Source organism: Telopea speciosissima, chromosome 10 (genome assembly GCF_018873765.1).
Source record: "Telopea speciosissima isolate NSW1024214 ecotype Mountain lineage chromosome 10, Tspe_v1, whole genome shotgun sequence".
In the NCBI taxonomy this organism is placed as follows: Eukaryota; Viridiplantae; Streptophyta; class Magnoliopsida; order Proteales; family Proteaceae; genus Telopea; species Telopea speciosissima.
In genome coordinates this window covers 48690128-48712104 of record NC_057925.1, presented here as the reverse complement: position 1 = coordinate 48712104, position 21977 = coordinate 48690128, and the positions used below count along the sequence as shown (strand labels likewise).

The window sequence follows — 21977 nt, the reverse complement described above, 5'->3', positions numbered from 1 at the left end:
GGACGTACTTTTCGACTGCAACATTTAACCATTCCATCTTAAATGCTCTCTGTTGTTCTTTACAAGCAACTAAATAGGCAATGAACTCACCGAGAATTCTTAAATAGGGCTAGGGGTATTGTATCGCAGTTAATGTTTTACTGGTTCTTCATCCATAATCTAAAGCACATACCAGGCCAAGGAATCGGTGTTGGGGTATGGGGAAATAGGTGGATGGGGGAGGGCAAGCGGAGGGTCTGTGTAGCACCGTAGCAGGAAGAAGTCTAGGGGTAATGGGGCAGTGGTCACGGTGGGTGAGATGGAATAGGTGGGGGCAGAGATGAAGTATAGGAATCGAAGGGCAGAGGAGAGATAGAAAGAATCGGGGCAGGTGTTCGTGAGAAAGAGCTCTCTGCAAGTCGTGTACTAGGGCTGCGAGAAGGTAGAGGGTGGAGGTGGACCCACAGGGTCATCGACGGTGGTAGCAGTAAGAGGAAGAGATAGATGAGAAGGGGAGGGATCGGTTGGCGGTAGTAGCAGATGGAGATGGTAACAGAGGCAAACCGTGAGTTGGGTTCCCCTTGAATCAGTCAGATAGAGAGTCGGTGTAGGGGAAAAGTCGAGTCAGAGAAGAGATGGGTTCTCCTAGAGTCAATCAGAGAGAGAATCGGTGAAGGGGGAATGGTCGGCGGTAGTAGCAGTGGTAGGTTGTGAGAAGTGTGAGAAATCATCAAGTGAGAGATCGAGATTAGGTAGAGATCTCGGTGATGGGAGAAGGTATACTTACCTGGTAGTTGGTCCTAGCTGTCGGTGCCGGAGATGGGGGTGGGAATGGAGCGCCGGGTATTGAGTCGTTAGCGGTCAGAGAAGATAGTCGTTAGAAAGGGTGTCAAACGGTTCAATTTTGAGTATTCGGTTCGGTTCCATGACTTGAGGGTGTGACCCAAAACCGAATCGAAAATCGAGTCAGTTCTGGGACCACTAATCGAATCCGAACCTGCTCGGTTCGATTCTATTACGATTGTAATTCGGTTTCCAAATACGGTTCCAATTCGAGTTTAATTCGATTTCGGGTTACGGTTCTAATTCGGTTGCACACTTGAAGAGTTGAAGTTGAAGAATTGAAAAGGGAAATTGAGAAAACCTGGCAAGTGAAATATAAAAAGTCATTAGGTTAGATGGTTACCAAAAATACAAAGAAAATTCATAGAGTTTTTTTATTGTCCCCTATGAAAAGTGGCATATAAATTTCATTTCGTTGGATAGTTACCAAAAAAACAATGAAAACATAGGAAAGTGAAATATTTAAAGTCATTTGGTTAGATATGGTTACCAAAAAATTTAAAAGATATATGGCTTTGGATTAAGTGGTTTATTCGGTTCGATTTCGGTTCAAACCGACGGGTCTTGGCATGAAGCCGAAACGAATCGAACCGAATTAGAATACAATATACCAGAATCGAAACTAAACCGAAATAATTCGATTTGGCTCGGTTTCGGGTTCGATTTTTGGTTTTCGGTTTCGGGTTCGATTTTTGGTTTTTGGTTTGGTTTTGACACCCTTAGCCGTTAGCAGTCAGAGAGTATCGTGAAAGAGACTTGTGCTATATTTCTTTCCCGTTGACACGATTCTTGTAGCACAAAAGCCTATCTGCATAGACATTTAAAAGAACAATGTTACTTCTAACAGCAAAAAAAAACTGAGAAAATGCAAAGAAAACTCTGAAAAGAAAATGGGGGTTTTTTTTGTCTTGATGAAAACTAAAGTAGGAGGAGATACAAAGGAGAAAGGGAAGTTATAGGTGAAGAAGGGAAGAAGATGACTCCTCCTTGAGCTTAAAGAAAAAAACCCTCATCTTGAAAACTCTTTATTGTTCTTTATAAGTAGCTAATTGGCAATGAACTTGCTGAGAATTCTTAAATAGGATTAGGGGTATTGCATCGCAGTTAATGTTTTGCTAGTTTTTCATCCATAATCTAAAGCACATTCTTGTGTCCTTTCAAAGGTTTTTAATTCTGAGGTTGATGTCTGAACAAAATTGATTGTACGACTTAAAGGTGATTGTTGGATTTAAACCAAAGAACCAATTTCATATATTAAAATGTTGGGGACATTTAGATATTGATTAAATGTCTCTACTTCCTCAGATGGTGAAGTTCAGGAAGAGTGTATCACTAATAATTTGCTTAAAGGTGATATTGGGGAATCCAATGCCCGCCTAGATCCTAATTTACGCGAAGCGATGCGCGTTGGCTGGTATGCAATAATGAAATAAAGTTACACATTTTCTCACCAGGCGTCTTTTGGGGGATTGGCAAGCGATTGATCCTACAATTGGTATCAGAGCAGGTGGTCGTGAGTTTGAGTCTCCTGGCGTGTGACATACTGCGGAGCAAACTATACTTGTGAGTGATCCCTGAACGTGCATTGGGGGAAGGAGTGTTAGAGAATCCAACGTCCGCCCAGATCTCGGCTCGAGCGGAGCGATGCGCGCTGTTAGTTAGAATTATATATAGAAGGATTTGTCGAATATTTTTAGGTGATTAATGAATCTAAATTGACCTATCCGGACGTACTTTTTAACTACAATATTTAACCATTCCATGTTAAAGGCTCTCTGTTGTGCTTTACAAGCAGCTAATTAGGTAATAAACTTGTCGAGAATTCTTAAATAGGGCTGGAGGTGTTGCATCATGGCTAATGTTTTGCTGATTTTTCATCCATAATCTAAAGCATATTTTTGTGTCCTTTAAAAGACTTTCAATTCTAAAGCTGAAGTTCAAACAAAATTGGTTGTACGACTTAAAGATGATTGTAAGATTTGGACAAAAGAACCAATTGCATATATTAAAATGTTTGACTGTTAGATGTTGATTAAATTTTTCTACTTCTTCAGATGGTGAAGTCCAGAAAATGTATATCACCAATAATTTGCTTAAAGATGATGTTGGGGAATCCAACGCTCGCCTAGATATCGGTTCGGGCTGAGCGATGCACACTGACTAGTGTGCAATAAGGAAATAAAGTTGCACCTTTCCTCACAAGGCGTCTTTTGGGGGATTGACAAGTGTTTGATCTTACAATTGATATCAGAGCAGGTGGTCGCGATTTCTAGTCACCCCACGTGCAGCATATTGCGGAGCAGACTGTACTTGCAAGTGATCCCCAAATGTGCGTTGGGGGAGGATTGTTGGAGAATCCAACATCCGCCTAGATCTTGGCTTGGGCAGAGCGATGCGCGCTGTTAATTATAATATATATAGAAGGGTTTGTCGAATATTTTTTAGTGATTAATGAATCTAAATTAACCAATCCAGACGTACTTTTTGACTACCCCCACCTGGGTAATGTGTTCCAACAGGGGGTAGGGTGGTCATTTCTGCCCTATATGAGAGAAATTTGAGGAAATAGATGAGTAGGAAATTGTAGGAGATGAAGATCCCTGGGAGGTTTGTTCATAAATTCAAAGAATGTAGCATTTGTAGATAGGAGTTCAATAAATTCGAGTGGGCAATTCTTGTCCAAATATGAAAGAATTGGCTTGAATCGACTACAAAATACCTAGAATCACCCAAATAGCCCAAGAAATCCCATGTCAGATCAATTGTGACAAATTCCAATCCAAATACGTGGATACAATTCCAATTCCTAGCATCTCTCTTTCTACAATTTATAGTGATGGTTTGGTCACTCAAATTGGTAAATAAGTGAAAAATCCTTTTGACAAGTCACACCCAAAGTTAGATTGTCTAACTCAAATCATGAGTATGGAACCAGACTCGCTGTAATGGTTTGCATGGCTTGTTTAAAACGTGCCTAAGGCTTTGGTTAGTGGATCAAGAACTCTTATCAGCAGTGGTGCTTGGTATGCACTTTCCACCCCCACCCCAAACACTCCCCCTACGTTGGGTTGCCCTTGGGCGTCATCCTGAGCTACCCCCCTTGAGCGCCTATTTAATGGTATATGGGCTCTTGTCTAGGATGAACCAAAAAAATCATGAGTCACTAGTGAATGGATGCCACACTTTCTTCTGTATCACAATGTGTGTTCTCATTTGTTACAAGGTTTTAAGTTTGCATTGTTAGTGATGTGGACCATGTAGTTTCATCCCTATCCATAAAGAACGAGTCAAAGAATCCACAACACACAGGAATGAAGATAAATATAGGGATAGACGATTCCATGATTGCAGTATAGAGCGATTACTCTCTCCATCATCTTTTGTGTCTCTTAAAGACTCCTATTTTGAGGACAACGGGAGGTTTTGGGGTGAAATCAGACCTCAAGGTCTGAATGACAATGAGTCACTACATAGATTAGGGTTTAGAATGCTAAAAATAAAACAAAAATGACTCCAACCGAAACTGATCCATATCATGGGCTGAAATTTTGTATGGAGCGATTTTGCTTACATATCAGGTTTTTATCAACCCAAAATGAACTAACCAAATTCAATTTGTAACAGTTTTATAAAACCTCAACCCGAGACTAAATCGATAAGGGTTTGGTTTGATTCAACCTGGGCTATGGATTTAGTAATTAGTATCAAGATACCGATCTGGATTGATGGTATGGCTAATAAGGTAATGAGTGACACATGGTATTACAGATTTTGAAATAATAATAAATGGTAAAAATATGAAGACAATGCATGATATTGGTATGAGACCAACCCTTATTAGTGGGCCATATCAAATGCACTAGTTGTGGTTCATAATAAGTCTTCTTTTGTAGAATCGAATGAGTTAGATGAGATCGGGCCAACACCATGTTGGATGGTTCGTTCACCAATTACACTTACCTGTGTTATTTCTAGATCTGTATCGACATCGAGTAACAATAATACAAATGTATATCAACATTGGCCAATATTCGATCGACACTAATACCTGAATCTAATCAAGAAATGATATAATAATTATGATGATATAATTAAAAGTAAAGAAATCTTTTGATCAAGCTTCCATAGCATAGTGGTAGTGCGTTCGCTTCGTAAGCGAAAGGTCGCGAGTTCGATCCTCGCTGGGAGCTCCTTCTGTGCTCTTTGTCTCTGTTTTCCTTTGCGGCTCTGCTGACTTGCGTAGTTACAGAGCCAAGGTGTTTCTTGGGTTTCTCAACGAGAGGAGAGAGTTCTTGTCTTCTTGAATTTTTTTTGGAGTGTTTCTCTGGCTGTCTTTGTGTTCTTCTCAATCCCTCGTTCGCTGGCTGTTATGGAAATCAGCACAATGACCCATGCCATGCAGCTGCACGCACAAATGATCAAAACGGGAAAACAAGACAACTACGTCAATCTAAACAATCTCTTCACCTTCTCTGCCTTATCCCCTTCAGGAAATCTCACCTATGCCCGCCAAGTCTTCAATTCCCTTCAAACCCCGAACTCCTATTTCTGGAACACCATGATCAGAGGTTATGCAAAAAGTCCAGAGCCAGACCAGGCTCTCCACCTTTTCCTCGCAATGCAACTTCAAGAGGATGCACCTAACCCAGACAATTTCACATTTCCCTTCGTCCTCAAATCTTGTACTCGTTTGCACCGGACCCGCGAAGGGAGACAACTCCATGCAGTCATCTACAAAGCTGGGCTCCAATCCGATCAATTCGTACAAAACTCTCTCATACACATGTATTCTTCTTGTGGGGAATCTACTTTTGCAATGCAGGTATTCGAGAAAATGTCTGACCGGAATGTGGTCTCTTGGACTTCAATTATTGATGGCTTAGTTGACGATGATAGGCCTTTTGAGGCTCTTCATATGTTTGCACGAATGGAAGATGATGGTGTTGCACCTAATGATGCGACCGTAGTTTCTGTTCTCAGAGCTTGCGCTGATGTAGGAGCAATGGGTATTGGGCAGAAGGTTCATAAACTGGTTGAACATAGTGAGATTGCTTCGAGGGCTAATGTCTGTACAGCTCTGATAGACATGTACGCCAAATGCGGCTGTATAGATAGTGCTCGACGGGTATTTGATGCAATTGTCAACAAGGATGTGTTTGTATGGACAGCGATGATTTCTGGCCTAGCCAGCCACGGCCAGTGCAGAGAGGCCATTGATTTGTTCAATGAAATGAGAGAAGCAAACTTAAGAATGGATGCAAGGACAGTAACTGCAGTATTGTCTGCTTATAGAAATGCTGGTTGGGTTACTGAGGGTCACCATTTCTTTAACGATATGGAGATCAAATATGGGATAAGACCCACAATTCAACACTATGGATGTATGGCTGATCTTCTAGCCCGTACTGGGCATTTGGAGGATGCGGAGGAGTTTATCAAAAGTATGCCCGTTGAACCTGATGTAATTCTATGGCGAACACTCATTTGGGCCTGCAGAGTTTATGGAGATATCGAACGGGGAGAGCGTTTGATGAGCCACCTCCAGCCTATGAAGACGGATTCTAATGATTGTGGGAGTTATGTGCTTCTTGGGAATGTCTATGCCCTCGCTGGGAAATGGCGTGAGAAGGCAAAAATGAGAGAATTCATGAATCAGAAAAGACTTGCAAAACCACCAGGATCTAGCAAGGTTGAGGTGAATGGTGTAATCCATGAATTCGTAGCAGGGGACTCGAGTCACCCAGAAGCAGAAAAGATCTATAGAAGGTTGGATGAAATAACTGAGCGACTGAGAGAGGAAGGCTACCACCCCAAAGTCTCAGAGGTCTTGCTTGATATTGAGGATGAGGAGAAAGTTACCCAGTTACAACATCACAGTGAGAAGCTTGCTGTTGCTTTTGGGCTAATTAACTCACGCACAGGGACAAAAATTAGGGTTGTGAAGAACTTAAGATCTTGTGCAGATTGCCACTCTGTGATGAAACTTATCTCAAAGATATACCAGCAAGAGATAGTCATTAGGGATCGGATTCAGTTCCACCATTTCAAGAATGGACAATGTTCTTGTGGAGATTATTGGTAATGTTGAAAATGTTGTCTTGAAGAAGGATCAGACAGGGTATTTCCTTGACCTCTCACGTTGGTTGATCTTGCTACGTAGTTTTTCTTATTGATGGTTGAGCCATATCCATTTTCACAGAACTGAACTCTACAGATGGAACCATGGCCCAAAGGTTCCAAACTGGCCTAATAATGCATAGAGTTCCTTACATGGATTCCACCAATTCATTCTTACTCCTTGGCTTTGATATTGTTTTTGGGTTTCTTCTGTCCTTGTGGATTTTTCCTCAAAATTATCAGCAAAAGAAAAGATTACAATAGAGCTGAAACTAAAACTAATCACATTGTTATCTACAATCTCTCTTAAAGTATTGATTGAAAAGATTGCAGTCTTGGTGCCTTTTGCTATTAAATTCAAGTTTAAGAGTTAAGGTCTTTGCTTACAACCTAACCTCTAGTTCTCTTGTTTTGGTGCCCGTCTTTGCTTACAACCTGACCTCTAGTTCTCCTGTTTTGGTGCCTTGGTTAAAGCTCAAAGTAGCTCATTTACCTCTACTTCTCCCATAGAAGAACGAAGGCTTCTCACAAGTTACAACTTACAACCATTTTCACGCCTATCAATTTAATACTTATATGGCATTAAGACTACTGCCATTTAGTTGGGGTAAGGCTGAGTTATTCTTGTGTATGAAAATAAGGCTATCGGTACTTTTGATGCAGGTTAAGGAAGAAGAATGTTCATATAGTAGTGTGCACGAGTTACTGTTCACGTGGTACTATTCACTTGATATTTTCATATAGATTGGGTCCCATATGGACATGCGGCAAGGTTCGGTTCTGCTACACGTACCAACAGGTGAACGTAAATGTGAGAGCCAACCACCTATCCTATTTTTACCATTTACAAGGGAAGGAGGGGTTTTTATGGAAATAAAATTAAAATGTGATTGGCTCTCACATGTGCGTTCACCTGTTGGTACATGTAGAGGAACTGAAGTAAAAAAAAAAAAATTGCTTCTTTATGTGTTCGGCTCCCTTGCACGGTATACGTAGGTGCACGTACATGAGAGGCAATCATCTGTTCTATTTTTTGCCATTTACAAGGGGAGAGGGGTGTTTATGAAAACGAAATAAACATATAATTGGCTCTGAGATCTACGTTCATGGTGAACGTACGTGCAGATGATCCATTCTCCTTTATATATAGTTCTACAAAGAGTACAAACCCTTCTTTCTAACAGTTAAAACTTTCAAAACACCCTACCCATCCGTTACGACCGTTTAAAACCAATTTTCCATGTCCAAATATTCCCGCCACTTCTAACCCTATTGATCTCTTTCTCCATCGTCTTCTTCCTTTTTTCAAATCCATGCTAATTTCCAATTCACAAACTTCTGTTACCTCTGCCAAGAAATCGGTTAGATCTTTCGTGATAGTCTTTAGATGTTTTCTTGTTCTCTCTTGAATTCTTGTCTTCTCTTACGAAATTTCGACAACCATATTAAAGACGTATTAAGCACATATCGTATTTGATAATCGGACTTGACAGCCCAGGTAGGTTCCTGGGTTTAGTTAATTCTTCCCAGCTGACCAAGAGCAGCTTTGTTGCTGTGGAATTACACCAGTTTGGATCCCCACTTCAATGATCTTAGCAACAAGTACATAGATTTGGATATTTACAACCTCTCAATTCAATAAAGGCAACAGAACTCACTTCACGTGGTATTGATCTTACGAGTGGCATGGATTGATTACAAAGATGATCAGAAGAAGATAAAGGTCCGGATGGATTATTCAAAGTTCCAAAGCAGAGAAACCAATGTTTTCTGTGGACATTGATCTCCCTGACTATCTCGCGAAAACCATGTACGGTAGTAGAGCTCCATCTAACATTTCAGTTGCTTTCTCACACACTGAAAACATCCGTTGTCTTTTCAGTATGCAAAAGCAACTGAAATGACAAAAGGTTTCAGGTTCCTGATCCTTAATGGTGAAGCAGAGTTTCCACTTGTTCCAAAGATGAAACTAAGTCTCACTTTCTCATGCAGATTGCCTTGTCAAAGAATTTTAGAGTAGTTAAACCTGTTGTCTAGCTAGAAACTCCTACTTTGGTAAGATTGTTTGAACTTTGAAAAAAATCGTCCATGAAATGCAAGCTATCTTAATTTAGAATATTTAATCAGATCAATAGGATGTGATGCAAAACCAATGGATACCAAACTTCAGCTTAACGGTTTAGCACAGTACTAAACCTAAAACGGTTTTAGCCTGTCCGAAATCAGATCAAACTGACCACTTGATACCCTTAGTTCAAGGTTTCATAGATCTTGTTGCATCAAATCCACTAGGCCGTGCTCTTATTGTCAAGATGTCCAACAGCCCATCTGAGTTCTTGGCAATGCTTTTGTTCTGATTGCCTGAAGTTTCGGTCTTTCTCAATGGAGTCAATTGTTTTTTTTTTTTTAATATGAGAATTTCAGAGTTATGGTTTTGTTTTTTGACCTTTTTTTCGTAGATGACATACCAAGCAATTATGAACCTCCTAGTTTGGTTTAGATATTCTCATTTATAGGCTGTAGTTTTTGTGCTTTTATATTGAGGTTTCACTATCCACCAGGGAACAAAAAGGAAAACAAAACATAATAACACAATGTATCATTTGATTCCTCTAAAAGAAATGTCATTGCAAGAGTAGAAAGATCAAAAGCAGTTGAAACTTGAATACATCAAAACCGCCAATAAATCCCCCACTTACCCAAGTTCAGAATCCCATGAACTGCAAATCCTACAGACTCATTCTATGAGTATGATCTCCAGAGCTGCTGAGAATTTACAAACTGCAGACAGAGCAACCATGCTTCCCCACTTACATATTCACAGTTGGGGAGACTGAGTGTACAATGCAAAATTCACCCAGCCACTTCATACATGACCATGAGTTCTATAACTATAAAACATCTATGCAACCCGATTCATCATATACTCCTTTTAAGTTTAAAATATCTACAGAACCCAAACATCTACCCTCCTAGTAATCAGTAGAATAGACTAAGAAAACAAAAGCAGCTAACTAAAACTAACAGTCAAACCCTTTTGGTCTCTTTGGAGATGCTTCCATCACATTCATACCTTCAGTGTGTCTTTTCATCCCATTTGCATCACACCTAGGAACGCTTTCAAATGCTTTGGAGGTTGCCTGAAGGCAGTTGTATCTGACAACATTGGTTGCAAGGGCATAGACAGTGACTTCGGTTCTTGGATCCAGCAGGGCCTTCCTCTCAACAGCTGCATACTGCCCACAATATAAGTCTTGGATTGCTATGTCCCTCAGCTTCTGTGAGACAGCATCCTTCCCATGATTGAAACTGTCTGTCGAAACCTGCAGATTGTTGGGTCATACTAAGCAACAACTCCTTAATTTTGTTTTATCTATACTCGAGAGGACACAGTTAATCATAGTTTATGCAGTTGGTATAGAAGGCCAGAACCAAAACTGAAGAATGATAAACCACTGGCTGTACTCAGGGCAACCAATAGATCTGTCCCACCCAGGAAATGTAGTAAGTCAAGACATTTGAACACTTGGATTATTATAACTGTCCAGCTTCTCGTTTTTCCTTTTTCTTTTCTTTTTTATTTTATTTGGGGGTGGGGGGGGGGGGGGGGGGAAAGGGATTCTCATTGTAAGCAGTATCTGACCACACACCTTTTCGTTGTGAATGTTTTGGGCTAAAGACTTGAAAATTAAAAGAAGGGGCGCTGTTCTCTGTTCAGGATAGCAGGCTATGCCCAGACACATGGGGCAGGGTGCGGTGGTCATTTCGGCCATTCAGGGGGGCAGGGTGGTCATCTTGCCCACCCCCATGTGTCTGCAGAGAACATTTCCCCTTAAAGAATGTCGGTCCTATTTTGCACAACACTAGCCATGGGAGAATACAATGGGTTGGAAAATCTTGGCAGTCCATATGCAAACAAGATCTAAGTTCTCACCTCAAAGTCAACAGGGAACTCAATTCTAGTGCATGGAGAACCACAACCATCTCCAAAATTGAGTGTCAACACCAATTTAAATGGCCTCGTCCTCACCGTCTCTCTGGCACATGAACAGATATAAGAGGTGAAAAACCAAAAGAGTACATGCAATACAGTTAGTAGAAAAGCAGAGGAATGGTACACAACTTTAAAATTTAATGCCTGGATAGTTTTTCGCTGTTTTCAACTTAAACATGTAACAAAACATTTGAAACTGCATAATTTACAGGAAACTTCAAGAATTTAAAAAACGCCACCATATAATATGTGGCTAAAATAATAAACAAGGCTGGTCCTTCCACCCTCTTTTGGTATCCATCTGACACCCTGGTGTGCTGCAATTAAAGATTACCCATTTCAAGGCTGGTTGTTTTTACTGCAAGGTATTTGATTCTTGTTTATTGCTGCTGTCTTGCTCCAAAGGCTTGATCTCGGTTCCTTTTGAGGATATATACATATTGCTGGTCCTATCTTCTTTGTTATGGCAGAATCAAAGCCTACTATGGACAATGTGAATGTCCAAATCACTTCTATAAGGTTGAAATGGGGCTTCCAATTACCTTCTATGGGCTCAGGCTGTGGAAGCTTATATCACAGCCAAGCGTAAGATGGATTATTTGACTATGAATCCAACAGATCCCACTGCTGATAACTACAAGTATTGGCAATCTGAAAATGCTACTTTACTCTGTTGGCTCTAGAATAGTATGGAATCATCTATAGCTGCTAATCTCATGTTTCACAAAACTGCCAAGGGCATCTGAGATGAACTCAAGGAAAGTTTTTCTCAAGACAAAAATATGTCAAGGACATGATCTGTATGAAATTTTTTTCTCTTTCAAACAGAATGGGAATTCTGTGGGCGACTACTACAGTACACTCAAGGCATGTGGGAGGCACTCAACGTCAACCAGCCACTCTCCACTGATATTAATGTTCTCAAATCACAACATGCTAAGTTGCTTGTGGTTAAATTCTTATCTGATTTGGACTCTGATCTACAGCCTGACAAGAGTCAAATATTAGCTGGTGAAAAGATTCCCTTTATCAATGAGGATTATTGCAGAATTCAGCATATTGTGCCTCCTTCTCTAGCTAAACCTGCCTATACTTCTCTAGCTAAACCTGCCTATACTTCTCCTTCTAAGGATAATTGGGCCTTTGCTGCTAATGGTGGCGGCCGTGGTCGTGGTAGTAGTACCTTTGGTATAGGTAGTGGATCAAGGGGAAGCTGTGGACGTAGCATGGGTGGTGATGGTGATTGCTCTTCTGATCCAGTTGTTCATTGGTGCACTCATTGTGGTCGCCCTAATCACACTATTGAAAAATGTTGGATAAAGCATGGCAAGCCTCAATGGGCTCAACACCAATTTGCCAATACTACTTTTCCTGATGGGAATATTGAAGTTGTGCCCCCTACTGATACTACTCATGAGCAGGACAGTCTATACTACTTTGACGATGTATCCTCTTCCGCGACGGCGTTTGCTACTTTGTGTGGAGTTTCCCCTTTACATTGGCATTACAAGCTGGGACACCTTTCGTTATCCAAGCTTCAATATTTGGTCCCAGGTTGCAAGTCTCTTTCCCATCTTGAGTGTGAAGCTTGTGAGATTGGCAAGCATCACCGTATTGGTTTTTTCGTTACTTAGTGAGCTTAGAAGTCAATCTTTGTTTGATTTAGTTCATTCTGATATTTGGGGCCATATAGGGTCAAGAGTCGGTCCAGATTTTATTATTGTGTCCTTTACTGACGATCATTCGTGTATGACATGGTTGTATCTTTTAAAAAATTGTTCTGAATTTGTCTGTTTTCAAATAATTTTATAATGAATAACATTTCAGTGTGGCATTTGTTTGAAAATTTTGCATACTGATATTGCTCAATTTTGCATACTGATATTGCTCTTGAAATTACTCAACGTGAGATCAGTTTGTCAAGTATTAGTGTGCTGTTTTGTTTATGTTAGCAAGTGAGGGTGTTTTGGGAACAGTATGTTTAAGTTAAGTAAGTCGGTGGTGGTGTCCTTGAACATTCATCATTTTGTTATAAATAGTTTTCCCTTCCCACGGTTTGGTTGAGTTCACAACACAAACCGTGGGCCAGTTCTCTCTAATCTTCTTCTCCATGGTCTTCTCTCTATTGACTTCTCTTCCTCTTCTTTCATATTGCTGCTAGCCTTTAATGCATTGGTATTGTTACAGATCAAAAGAATAACACAGGTATAAAATAATGGTCAGATTCCAACAAATTGATGGCAATGTGATGGGTAACCTACACCACCACTCCCTCAATAGGGCAAGTTTGGCAAGGCCTAATCAGGTCACAGGTCAGGTTCAGTTCCTTTCTACTGCCTGAGGCAAGTTCAGGTTATGATAGAGCGTAGCTTTTACCGATTTCCTTGAGCATTTACAACCTATATCACTATTATTTTTGTCTATTTTATAATATTTCTTTTCTACACATTATATCTACCTGATCCGACCCAGACTTTCTCCTGTTCAAGTGGGTTTGAGGCCAGGATCAAAGAAGGGATCAGCCCTTGCCAAACCCAACCCAATCCACACCTGCATATCCCTGCATTAGTACTTCTGAAATGTAATTTCAATTTATAATCATAGTTCAAAATCTCGCGAAATCTCGATCGAGATTTCGGAAATTTCGGATATTTCGAGCTGCTCGAAACGAAATGCTACTTCAAATCGAAAAAATACAATATCTCGAGCGAAATTCTCGAAATTTCATGATATCTCTCGCGAGATTTCGAATTTTTCGTCAAACCCCTTTATATAAAAGACCACATTTCGTCAGTCTCGGTCGAAACGAGACTTCAAAACAGCTCCGGTTTTTTGGTTTTTGCTTGGTTTCTGCTCATTTCTTCTCCATTCTTCCACTTCCCATTTGAATCATTGCCGCATCTACGCCGGAACCACTTGGAGAACACGAGATTCAAACTTCTTAGCACATTTGTGAAGCCTTTCCACTATTCCAGGTAAAACCATATTCTCAAAATTGGTTTTTTTTAGGGAAATGCATGATCAATATGTTTGTTTGTGATGAAATAATATATGTTAAACACCGGAAGCCGATCTACACCTTCACGGTGTCGAAAACACCATTTTGGGTGACTATTTTTGCAATTTGAACATTTAAATGTGTTTAGATAGCCTAAAATAGGGTTTCCATGAAGTTTCAGGCCTTAACTTGGCCTAAAACCCACCGAAATGACCTACTGAAACATACCACAAAAATACAATATTTTGACCGAAATATCCGAGTCCGAAATACCGAAACAAAACGAGTTCTCAAACAATGCTTATAATGGCTTTCTGAATTCATGCACAAGATATTTTGCAACAAGGTACCTTTTTAGCTGAAATGGTTGCTTATGTAGAATGGCTGTTTTTAGATCCGTCCTATCTGAAAAGGATACCTACATAACAAAAGGTGGGGGGGGGGGGGGGAAGAATTAAACTTACAAATGAAGTATTAGAAATATGGACATCTGATATTCATGGTTATAAAAATAACTGATCCAGTGTGCAGGTCAACATTGGCCATTCAATGGAACTAAACACAGACAACAGGGAAACCATAACAGCCCTAAGGGAAATAGAGAACCTTTTATACTTATCAAAAGAAAGGGGAAAAAAAAGAGAACATATCATGGCTTCATGTCTCTAATTTAAGAGACAAGTGATTCCTCCTGTAGTGACTCAACCAAGTCAACCAATAGGTACACTGATAGTCATCATAGTGCACTTGAACTTGATGGCAAGCACCAAACACTACAATTACTTGCTAAGCATACTTCAGAATTGGAGATTCAGTTGTAAGTTGCAAGGGGGGAGGGGGTTAGATTCGTGAAGAGAACATAATCTTTCATTATTGCAACTTAGGAAACCTAATATTACTACTGCCAAGAGGACAGGGAAAACCTTTCCAAAAGTATCTTTACCTCAACTGATTTGAGGAATGGCAATGGGGCTTTCTGTCCATGTATGCTAGATATTCTCAAGGTCCATTTGATGTATTTGTTCCCTGCATAATAAGTGAATGGACAGTTAGTGAAAAAGCTAAAAATCAGTGCCTCATATTACTAGATCTTCATCAAGTCTTGGCTCTTATTGACCCCCACAATGAAGAATTATAGGACGAAAGACCGCACACCCAAAGATTTTCCTCTTTTGAGTTGCATATGAATATATACAATAGAAATGGCATGCATGCTTGTTAAGCCAGAAATATTGCTTAGACCAAAAGTCAGCCTACTTGGGTTAACATTGAACAACCCAAAGAACTAATTTCAAACCAATGGCTTATAGAACTTAACAAGGAAGTGAACTTTTTGGGAATTAGGCTAATCACATAGCATTAATCTGCTAGTATATTGATCTAAAAGGTAGGTGAAGCAGTTAAATCACCTAAATGGGCTTATTTAATACGAAATAAGCTTTGGGTTGGGTTATATATGTGTTGGCCCTTTGATCCCATGTGTTTTCTTTGTAATAGGCCACTTCAATTGTCCTATAATGTGGGTAGACTGTAGAGACTAGGCATACTGGATTAGTTCAGTTAATGTCTTCAATTTTTTATTATTTCAGTTTCCTAGTCAGTTTGGTCCAGGTCTACATACCTTGCTATTGCTGGTCGAGGGCTTACTGGGGACACATTACTGGTACTACTGAGAAACCAATTGCACTTGGTTCTGCCCAAGATTGCTGGATCTCTAATGATTCACTAGTTATGGCATATTTACTTGGTTCTATTCAATCTGATCTTGCCAGTGGCTATCTATTATTGGAGACTTGTAGAAACAGATTTGAATTAGGTTAATGCTTGGATGATTAGTTCATCCCAAGCACATTGTATTTATAACTATAATGAAATAGTAAAAATAATTACATAAGCAATGTGGGATTAAACTACATAAGAAACTAACAAATAATAAAGGAAAAAAGTCCAGAATACCCCCACGGTATTCTGGCCCAATATAACTAACACTCCCCCTCAAGTTGGAGCATATATATCATGCATGCCCAACTTGACTAAGATAGGATGAAACAGCTTGCTACTCAATCCCTTAGTGAACACATCAGCTAGCTGATCAGAAGACTTCACAAAGGGAACACAAACGAGGCTAGCTTCAAGCTTCTCCTTGATGAAATGTCGGTCAACCTCCACATGTTTCGTGCGATCATGCTGGACAGGGTTATGAGCAATACTAATGGTCGTTTTATTGTCACAATAAAGCATCATTGGAAGATGGACAGCAACACCAATATCCTACAATAACCCTCTAAGCCACAGAAGTTCACAAATTCCTTGTGCCATTGCACGGAATTCGGCTTCAGCAAATTCGGCTTCAGCACTGGACCTTGCCACAACATTCTGCTTTTTGCTCCGCCAAGTGACAAGGTTTCCACCCACAAAGGAATAGTAGCCAGAGATAGATTTCCTGTCAGGAGAACCAGCCCAATCGGCATCAGTATAGGCTTCAACCTTCAAGTGACCATTGGCAGATAGAAGAATTCCCTTTCCTGGAGCAGACTTCAAGTACCTCAAAATACGACGGACCGCATCCATATGAGAGGAATATGGATCGTGCATGAACTGACTCACCAAACTCACAACAACTGCAATGTCAGGGCGTGTGTGGGAAAGGTAGATTAGTTTGCCTACTAACCGCTGATAGGCACCCTTGTCAACCGGCTCACCCTCTTTCTCCCTAAGTTTTGTAGTAGCTTCCATAGGAGTATCCAAGGATGACAACCAAGTAGCCCCTGTCTCAGTCAATAGATCAAGGACATATTTTCTTTGAGAAAGAAAGATGCCCTTTGAAGATCGAGCAACTTCTATCCCTAGAAAATATTTTAGGGGACCAAGATCTTTGACCTCAAACTCACGGCCAAGAAGAATTTTCAAATCCCTGATTGCAGCATCATCATTACCAGTGATCACAATATCATCCACATAGACTACGAGAAGAGTAACCTTGTCACCAAGTCGTCTGATAAACAAAGTGTGATCAGCATTGCTCTGCTTGTAACTTGCTGAAATCATAGCCTTATGAAATCTGCCAAACCAGGCCCTGGGTGACTGCTTCAAGCCATAAAGGGCACGCTTCAATTTACAAACCTTGCCCTTAGTCCTATCATTAGAGAAACCAGGTGGAATGTCCATATATACCTCCTCCTCAAGCTCCCCATGGAGAAAGGCATTTTTGACATCTAACTGCTAAAGACCCCACCCAAGATTTGCAGCACAAGATAATAACACCCTGACAGTGTTGAGCTTTGCCACTGGTGCAAAGGTCTCCTGATAGTCAACTCCATAAGTCTGAGTGAACCCCTTTGCAACCAAACGTGCCTTGTACCTGTCCACCGAACCATCAGCCTTCTGTTTAACTACGAAGACCCATCTACAGCCCACTGGTTTTTTCCCTGGAGGAAGAGCCACAAGATCCCACGTATTATTTTTGTGTAGTGCTCTCATTTCTTCCAACATTGCTGTCTTCCACTTTCCATCTGTAGATGCTTCCTGCCAATTTCTAGGAACCGAAACAGAGGAAAGAGAAGATACAAATGCACGAAAAGAGGGAGAAAGAGAGTTATACGAAACAAAATGAGATATGGGATGTAAAGTGCAAGTCCTAGTACCTTTGCGAATTGCAATAGGTAGGTCGGAAGGAGAAGGATTACCAGGAGATGTAGGATCTGTGTCTGGAGCCGGCAATTGGATGGGTACTAGTGCTATAGTGGGATGCAACTGCCCTCTTTTGGACCTTCCCCTTGTATAGGTGATCATGTTGGAGTTGTCAATTCTCTTCTGAAATTCACCAATAGTTCTCTGGAACGGAGTCTGCTCCCCCTGAGTAGGAATATTAACAACACTATTTTCTATGGTCTCCCCCTGTAAAGGATTCCCATTAGGTGAGGGAGGAACAGCCAGAGGTTGTTGGGAGGTCTCCAAAGTAGGATGGGCAGCATCCAAGGGTGGATGGGAAGCATCCAAAAAGGGCTGGACAGCAGCCGTGGGTGGTAAAGAGGGCTGGGTACCCAAAGGCTCCTCAGGTAGAGGAATCTCGAAAGCCACATCTTCACCAGCACTCTCCCCCTGAAGAGGTGGCGAAGAATAATAAGAAAGGGACTCATGGAAAACAACATCCATGCTAACCATGGTACGGCGGGAAGGGAGATGGTAACATTTATAGCCTTTCTGGGTTGGAGAATAACCCAAGAAAATACAACGGAGTCCTCGAGGTTCAAGTTTGCTGGGAGATTTAGTGTCTCGAGCATAACACACACAACCAAACACCTTGGGAGGCACAATAAAGGAGGAATTACCAATTAAAACATCAGAGGGGCTACGGGAGTAAAGTACCCGAGATGGCAGCCTATTGATGAGATAGGCTGCCGTGATAACCGCATCCCCCCAATATTGAGACTGGACATTCCTCGCAAACATTAATGCTCTAGCCATTTCTAACAAGTGGCGGTTTTTCCTTTCTGCCACACCATTCTGGGCAGGGGTATCAACACAATTAGTCTGATGAATGATGCCATGGTCAGCCAAATATTTTTGAAATTGTGATTCTTTATACTCTGTTCCATTATCACTTCTCAATATTTTCAGAGTAGCCTGGAACTGAGTTTGGACCATTTTATGAAAGTGTTGAAAGCATGAAAAAACTTGATTTTTGGTGTGCAAGAGATAGACCCATGTGTTCCTAGAATGACAATCAATGAAAGATACAAACCACCGATGGTCAGAAATAGAGGGTTTACGATTAGGGTCCCAAACATCAGAATGCACTAACTCAAAACAAGAAGAACTTCTTTTATTTGAAATAGGATAATTTGAACGTGTCTGTTTGGCCAGAACACACACCTCTCAAAAAAAGTCATCCTTAGTCTGTAGGGTGACCAAACTAGGAAATAAATGTGCTAAAATTCCTAAAGGGGGGTGACCTAACCTAGAGTGCCACTGGTAGAGTTCAGAAGAGACCATGGAGTTCCAGTGTAGTGGAGAAGGTAATGGTGGTGGAGAGAAGCGACCATCATCAAGCAGGTACAGCCCACCGTGCACGTTACCCAATCCAATCGTCTTCCCAGAGGCCAGATCCTAAAACACATAATGAGAAGGAAAGAAAGTAACTTTGCAGTTAAGATCACGAGTAATACTACTAATGGAAAGAAGGTTAGTAGTAACATTAGGAATGTGCAAAACAGAAGTTAAGGGAAGGGAGGAGGTGCAGTTGATGATTCCCTTTCCAGAGATAGATGAAAGAGAACCATCAGCTACCTTGACCTTGTCCTTCCCAGAAGTAGAAGAGTATCGATTAAACAAACTAAAGGAACCGGTCATATGATCTGTAGCCCCAGAATCTATGATCCAAGGATGGGAGGCTACAGAAGCACAATGACCGCCAAAAAGAATACCTGACCGGGCAAAGTGTGAACCTGAATGAGCGGAAGAATTGGCAGTAGCTGATGTAGTAAAGGCAACAGCAGCGGAAGACCTCAAATACGTCGAAATGCCTGTAGCTCATCCTGGGATAGACCAGGGTCGATAGGCTTTAATAGTCTTGATGGGCCTCTTGTCTTAGGTCCTAGCTTTTGCTTCAAAGTCACGGTTTCCCATGAAGTTTCCAACACCTCTCCTTAGTGTGATATGGTATGTGACAGTGCTCACAAACAACAGTCCCTGTAGTAGAATCACCAAGAGAAGCAGTGCCAATAGGTGTAGGAGTGATGGGGGCAGCAGCCTTGAGAGCAGATCTGTCAGTAATAGGAGGATGTAACATGGCAGCCCTACGGTTCTCCTCAAAAGAAACCAATGCATAAGATTGTTCAAGTGTGGGAAGAGGTATATGGCCCAACACTAGAACACAAATGGGATCATACTCCATATTCAAACCAGCTAAAAAATCATAGACTCTGATCTTGTCCACATGTTTCTTATAAGAGGCAATATCAGCAACTGTAGAGGGGTGAAAATCAGAGTAATGATCCAACTGTTGCCACAAGCTACGGAGAGAAGCATAGTAGTCCGAAACAGAAAGGTCTCCCTGAGTAGTGTGAAGGACCTTCTTTCGAATTTCATAAACTTGGGCATCATTGCCAAGCTGTCCGTAGGTCTCCTTGCAAGCAGCCCAAATCTGGTCGGCAGTGTCCGGAAGAAGAAAATTATCTTTCAGTAAAGTCAAGTCATAGAGCCTATGAGGTAGGACATGAGAACACCATTATTGGCCAGCCACTTAGTCGATCAGGGCCTTTATCACTAGGCTTAACAATAGTGCCATCAATATGGTCAGTGAGGCCACGGCCAGCAATGGCAAAGGAGGCTGATCTCGGACCACGAGAAGGTAATTTGAGCCATCCAGTTCTTTGGGTTAGGTGGAAAGTCGTGATAATCTGTCTTGTGATTGCCATCATGAATGTAGCGATGAGAGTTGGTAGAGTCACCCATACCGGCAGCAGAGAAGGCCAAACAACTTCAAGTAAAGTCCCAAACAAATAGAACCAGCAGCCAAAAAGAACCTTGATCGATTATGGTTTTTAGGGTTTTAAACAAAACCCTAAAGTGATGGAATCGATGGATGAGCCTAGGCTGCAATAAATAATATCAAAGTGGCTGAAAGACTGAGGTAGAGAAGTCCTTAATAAGAGAAACACATCTGCAGAAAAATCAGATAAAAAAAAAACAGGTGTAGCAGCCCAATATCGATAGAGTTAGGGTTAAAAAAACCCTGTAATGATGAGATCGATCTCAAGGTCTTCACACACCAAAAAACAGATCTGTAGAAGCTGATATAGCTGTCGAAGGAGCCCTTATAAGTGAAGAAAACACCTGCAACAAATCAGCAACAGTGGGCAGCAATAACCTTAAGATCGATAGATGTCAGGGTTTTGAAAAAAACCTTGATAATGGAGGAATCGATCTCAAGGAAGTCTTCAATCTTGAGGAATAATTTCTGAACCAATAAAACAACAATTCTGCAGCAGCTTCTGGTCTTCAAAGAGAGGAGAGGAGCCCTTGTATCTGATGTAGAAACAATCTCCAAGAAGGAACTGAAGAACCAATATCGCAGCAGTGTTGATTGGAGTCTATCAAACAGAATTACAAGTCATAAATGAGGTAATGGGGGCAGCAACTAGATTGCATGATTACCTCATCAGTGCTGCCCTATATGGGAATGAAGAACAAGGGAGAAGAAGGAGAGAACTAGAAGAGAAGAAGATCGAGAGAGAGAAGAAGAACAAAAATCGAGAAAAATTGGTGTCCCTAGTTCGAAATCTGCTCTGATACCATGTAGAAACAGATTTGAATTAGGTTAATGCTTGGATGATTAGTTCATCCCAAGCACATTGTATTTATAACTATAATGAACTAGTAAAAATAATTACATAAGCAATGTGGGATTAAACCACATAAGAAACTAACAAATAATAAAGGAAAAAAGTCCCGAATACCCCCACAGTATTCTGGCCCAATATAACTAACTAACAAGACTGCTTCTCAAATATGGTCTGCTGCAAAGGAAACCTATGGATAGCTAGGGAATGATGCACAGGTGTTATGAACTCGGGAAAAAATTCATGACACCACCCAAAAGGATCTCTCTATCTCCAAATACTATGCTGTCATGCATAGTTTATGGCAACAATTAGACCATTACTCTGATTATCAGCCCACCACTGCAACCAATATTGCTGCCTATCGGAAGCATGTGGATGAAATCAGGGTTTATGATTTTCTAGCCGGGTTAAATGTTGAATATGACCAGATTCGAGTTCAAGTTTTGGGCAGAGTTCCATTTTCTACCTTGGAGCAGTCCTATGCCTTAGTTCTTTCTAAAGAAAATCGTAGGACAGCAATGTTACGTACTCCGCTACTGACTGAATTGCTCTACAGACTGCTGCCACTGCTGATCCTACTATCCTAGTGATTCTTCTAAAGGGACGGTGAAGTGTGAGCACTGTTACAAGCCCTATCACACTAAAGCCACTTGTTGGAAGCTTCATGGTAAACCGGTTGATTTTGAGGCTAAGCATGCTG

General features: G+C 40.9%; 2 protein-coding genes and 1 non-coding gene across 4 annotated transcripts in view; 2 read left to right on the top strand and 1 right to left on the bottom strand.

Annotated features, from left to right (window-relative positions):
- The first annotated feature begins 4940 nt into the window (after positions 1 to 4940).
- On the top strand, positions 4941 to 5012 carry TRNAT-CGU. Its single transcript has one exon. It is a non-coding gene; the product is annotated as a tRNA-Thr (tRNA).
- Positions 5013 to 5190: 178 nt separating this feature from the next.
- Positions 5191 to 7106, top strand: LOC122641388 (pentatricopeptide repeat-containing protein At4g21065-like). The gene has a single exon (XM_043834598.1). The coding sequence runs from the start codon at positions 5192 to 5194 to the stop codon at positions 6902 to 6904; it is 1713 nt and encodes a 570-aa protein (XP_043690533.1). The 5' UTR covers position 5191; the 3' UTR covers positions 6905 to 7106.
- A 2423-nt stretch (positions 7107 to 9529) lies between these two features.
- LOC122642410 (NAD-dependent protein deacetylase SRT1) overlaps positions 9530 to 21977 on the bottom strand; it is a 40507-nt gene continuing 28059 nt past the window's right edge. For both annotated transcript variants that reach the window (XM_043835863.1, XM_043835864.1), the window contains exons 11-14: positions 14875 to 14957; positions 14282 to 14349; positions 10874 to 10976; positions 9530 to 10262 (exon numbers count right to left, since the gene is read on the bottom strand). In XM_043835863.1, coding sequence (XP_043691798.1) covers positions 9960 to 10262; positions 10874 to 10976; positions 14282 to 14349; positions 14875 to 14957 — 557 coding nt within the window. In that variant the 3' untranslated portion in view covers positions 9530 to 9959. The remainder of the gene's footprint in view (positions 10263 to 10873; positions 10977 to 14281; positions 14350 to 14874; positions 14958 to 21977) is intronic.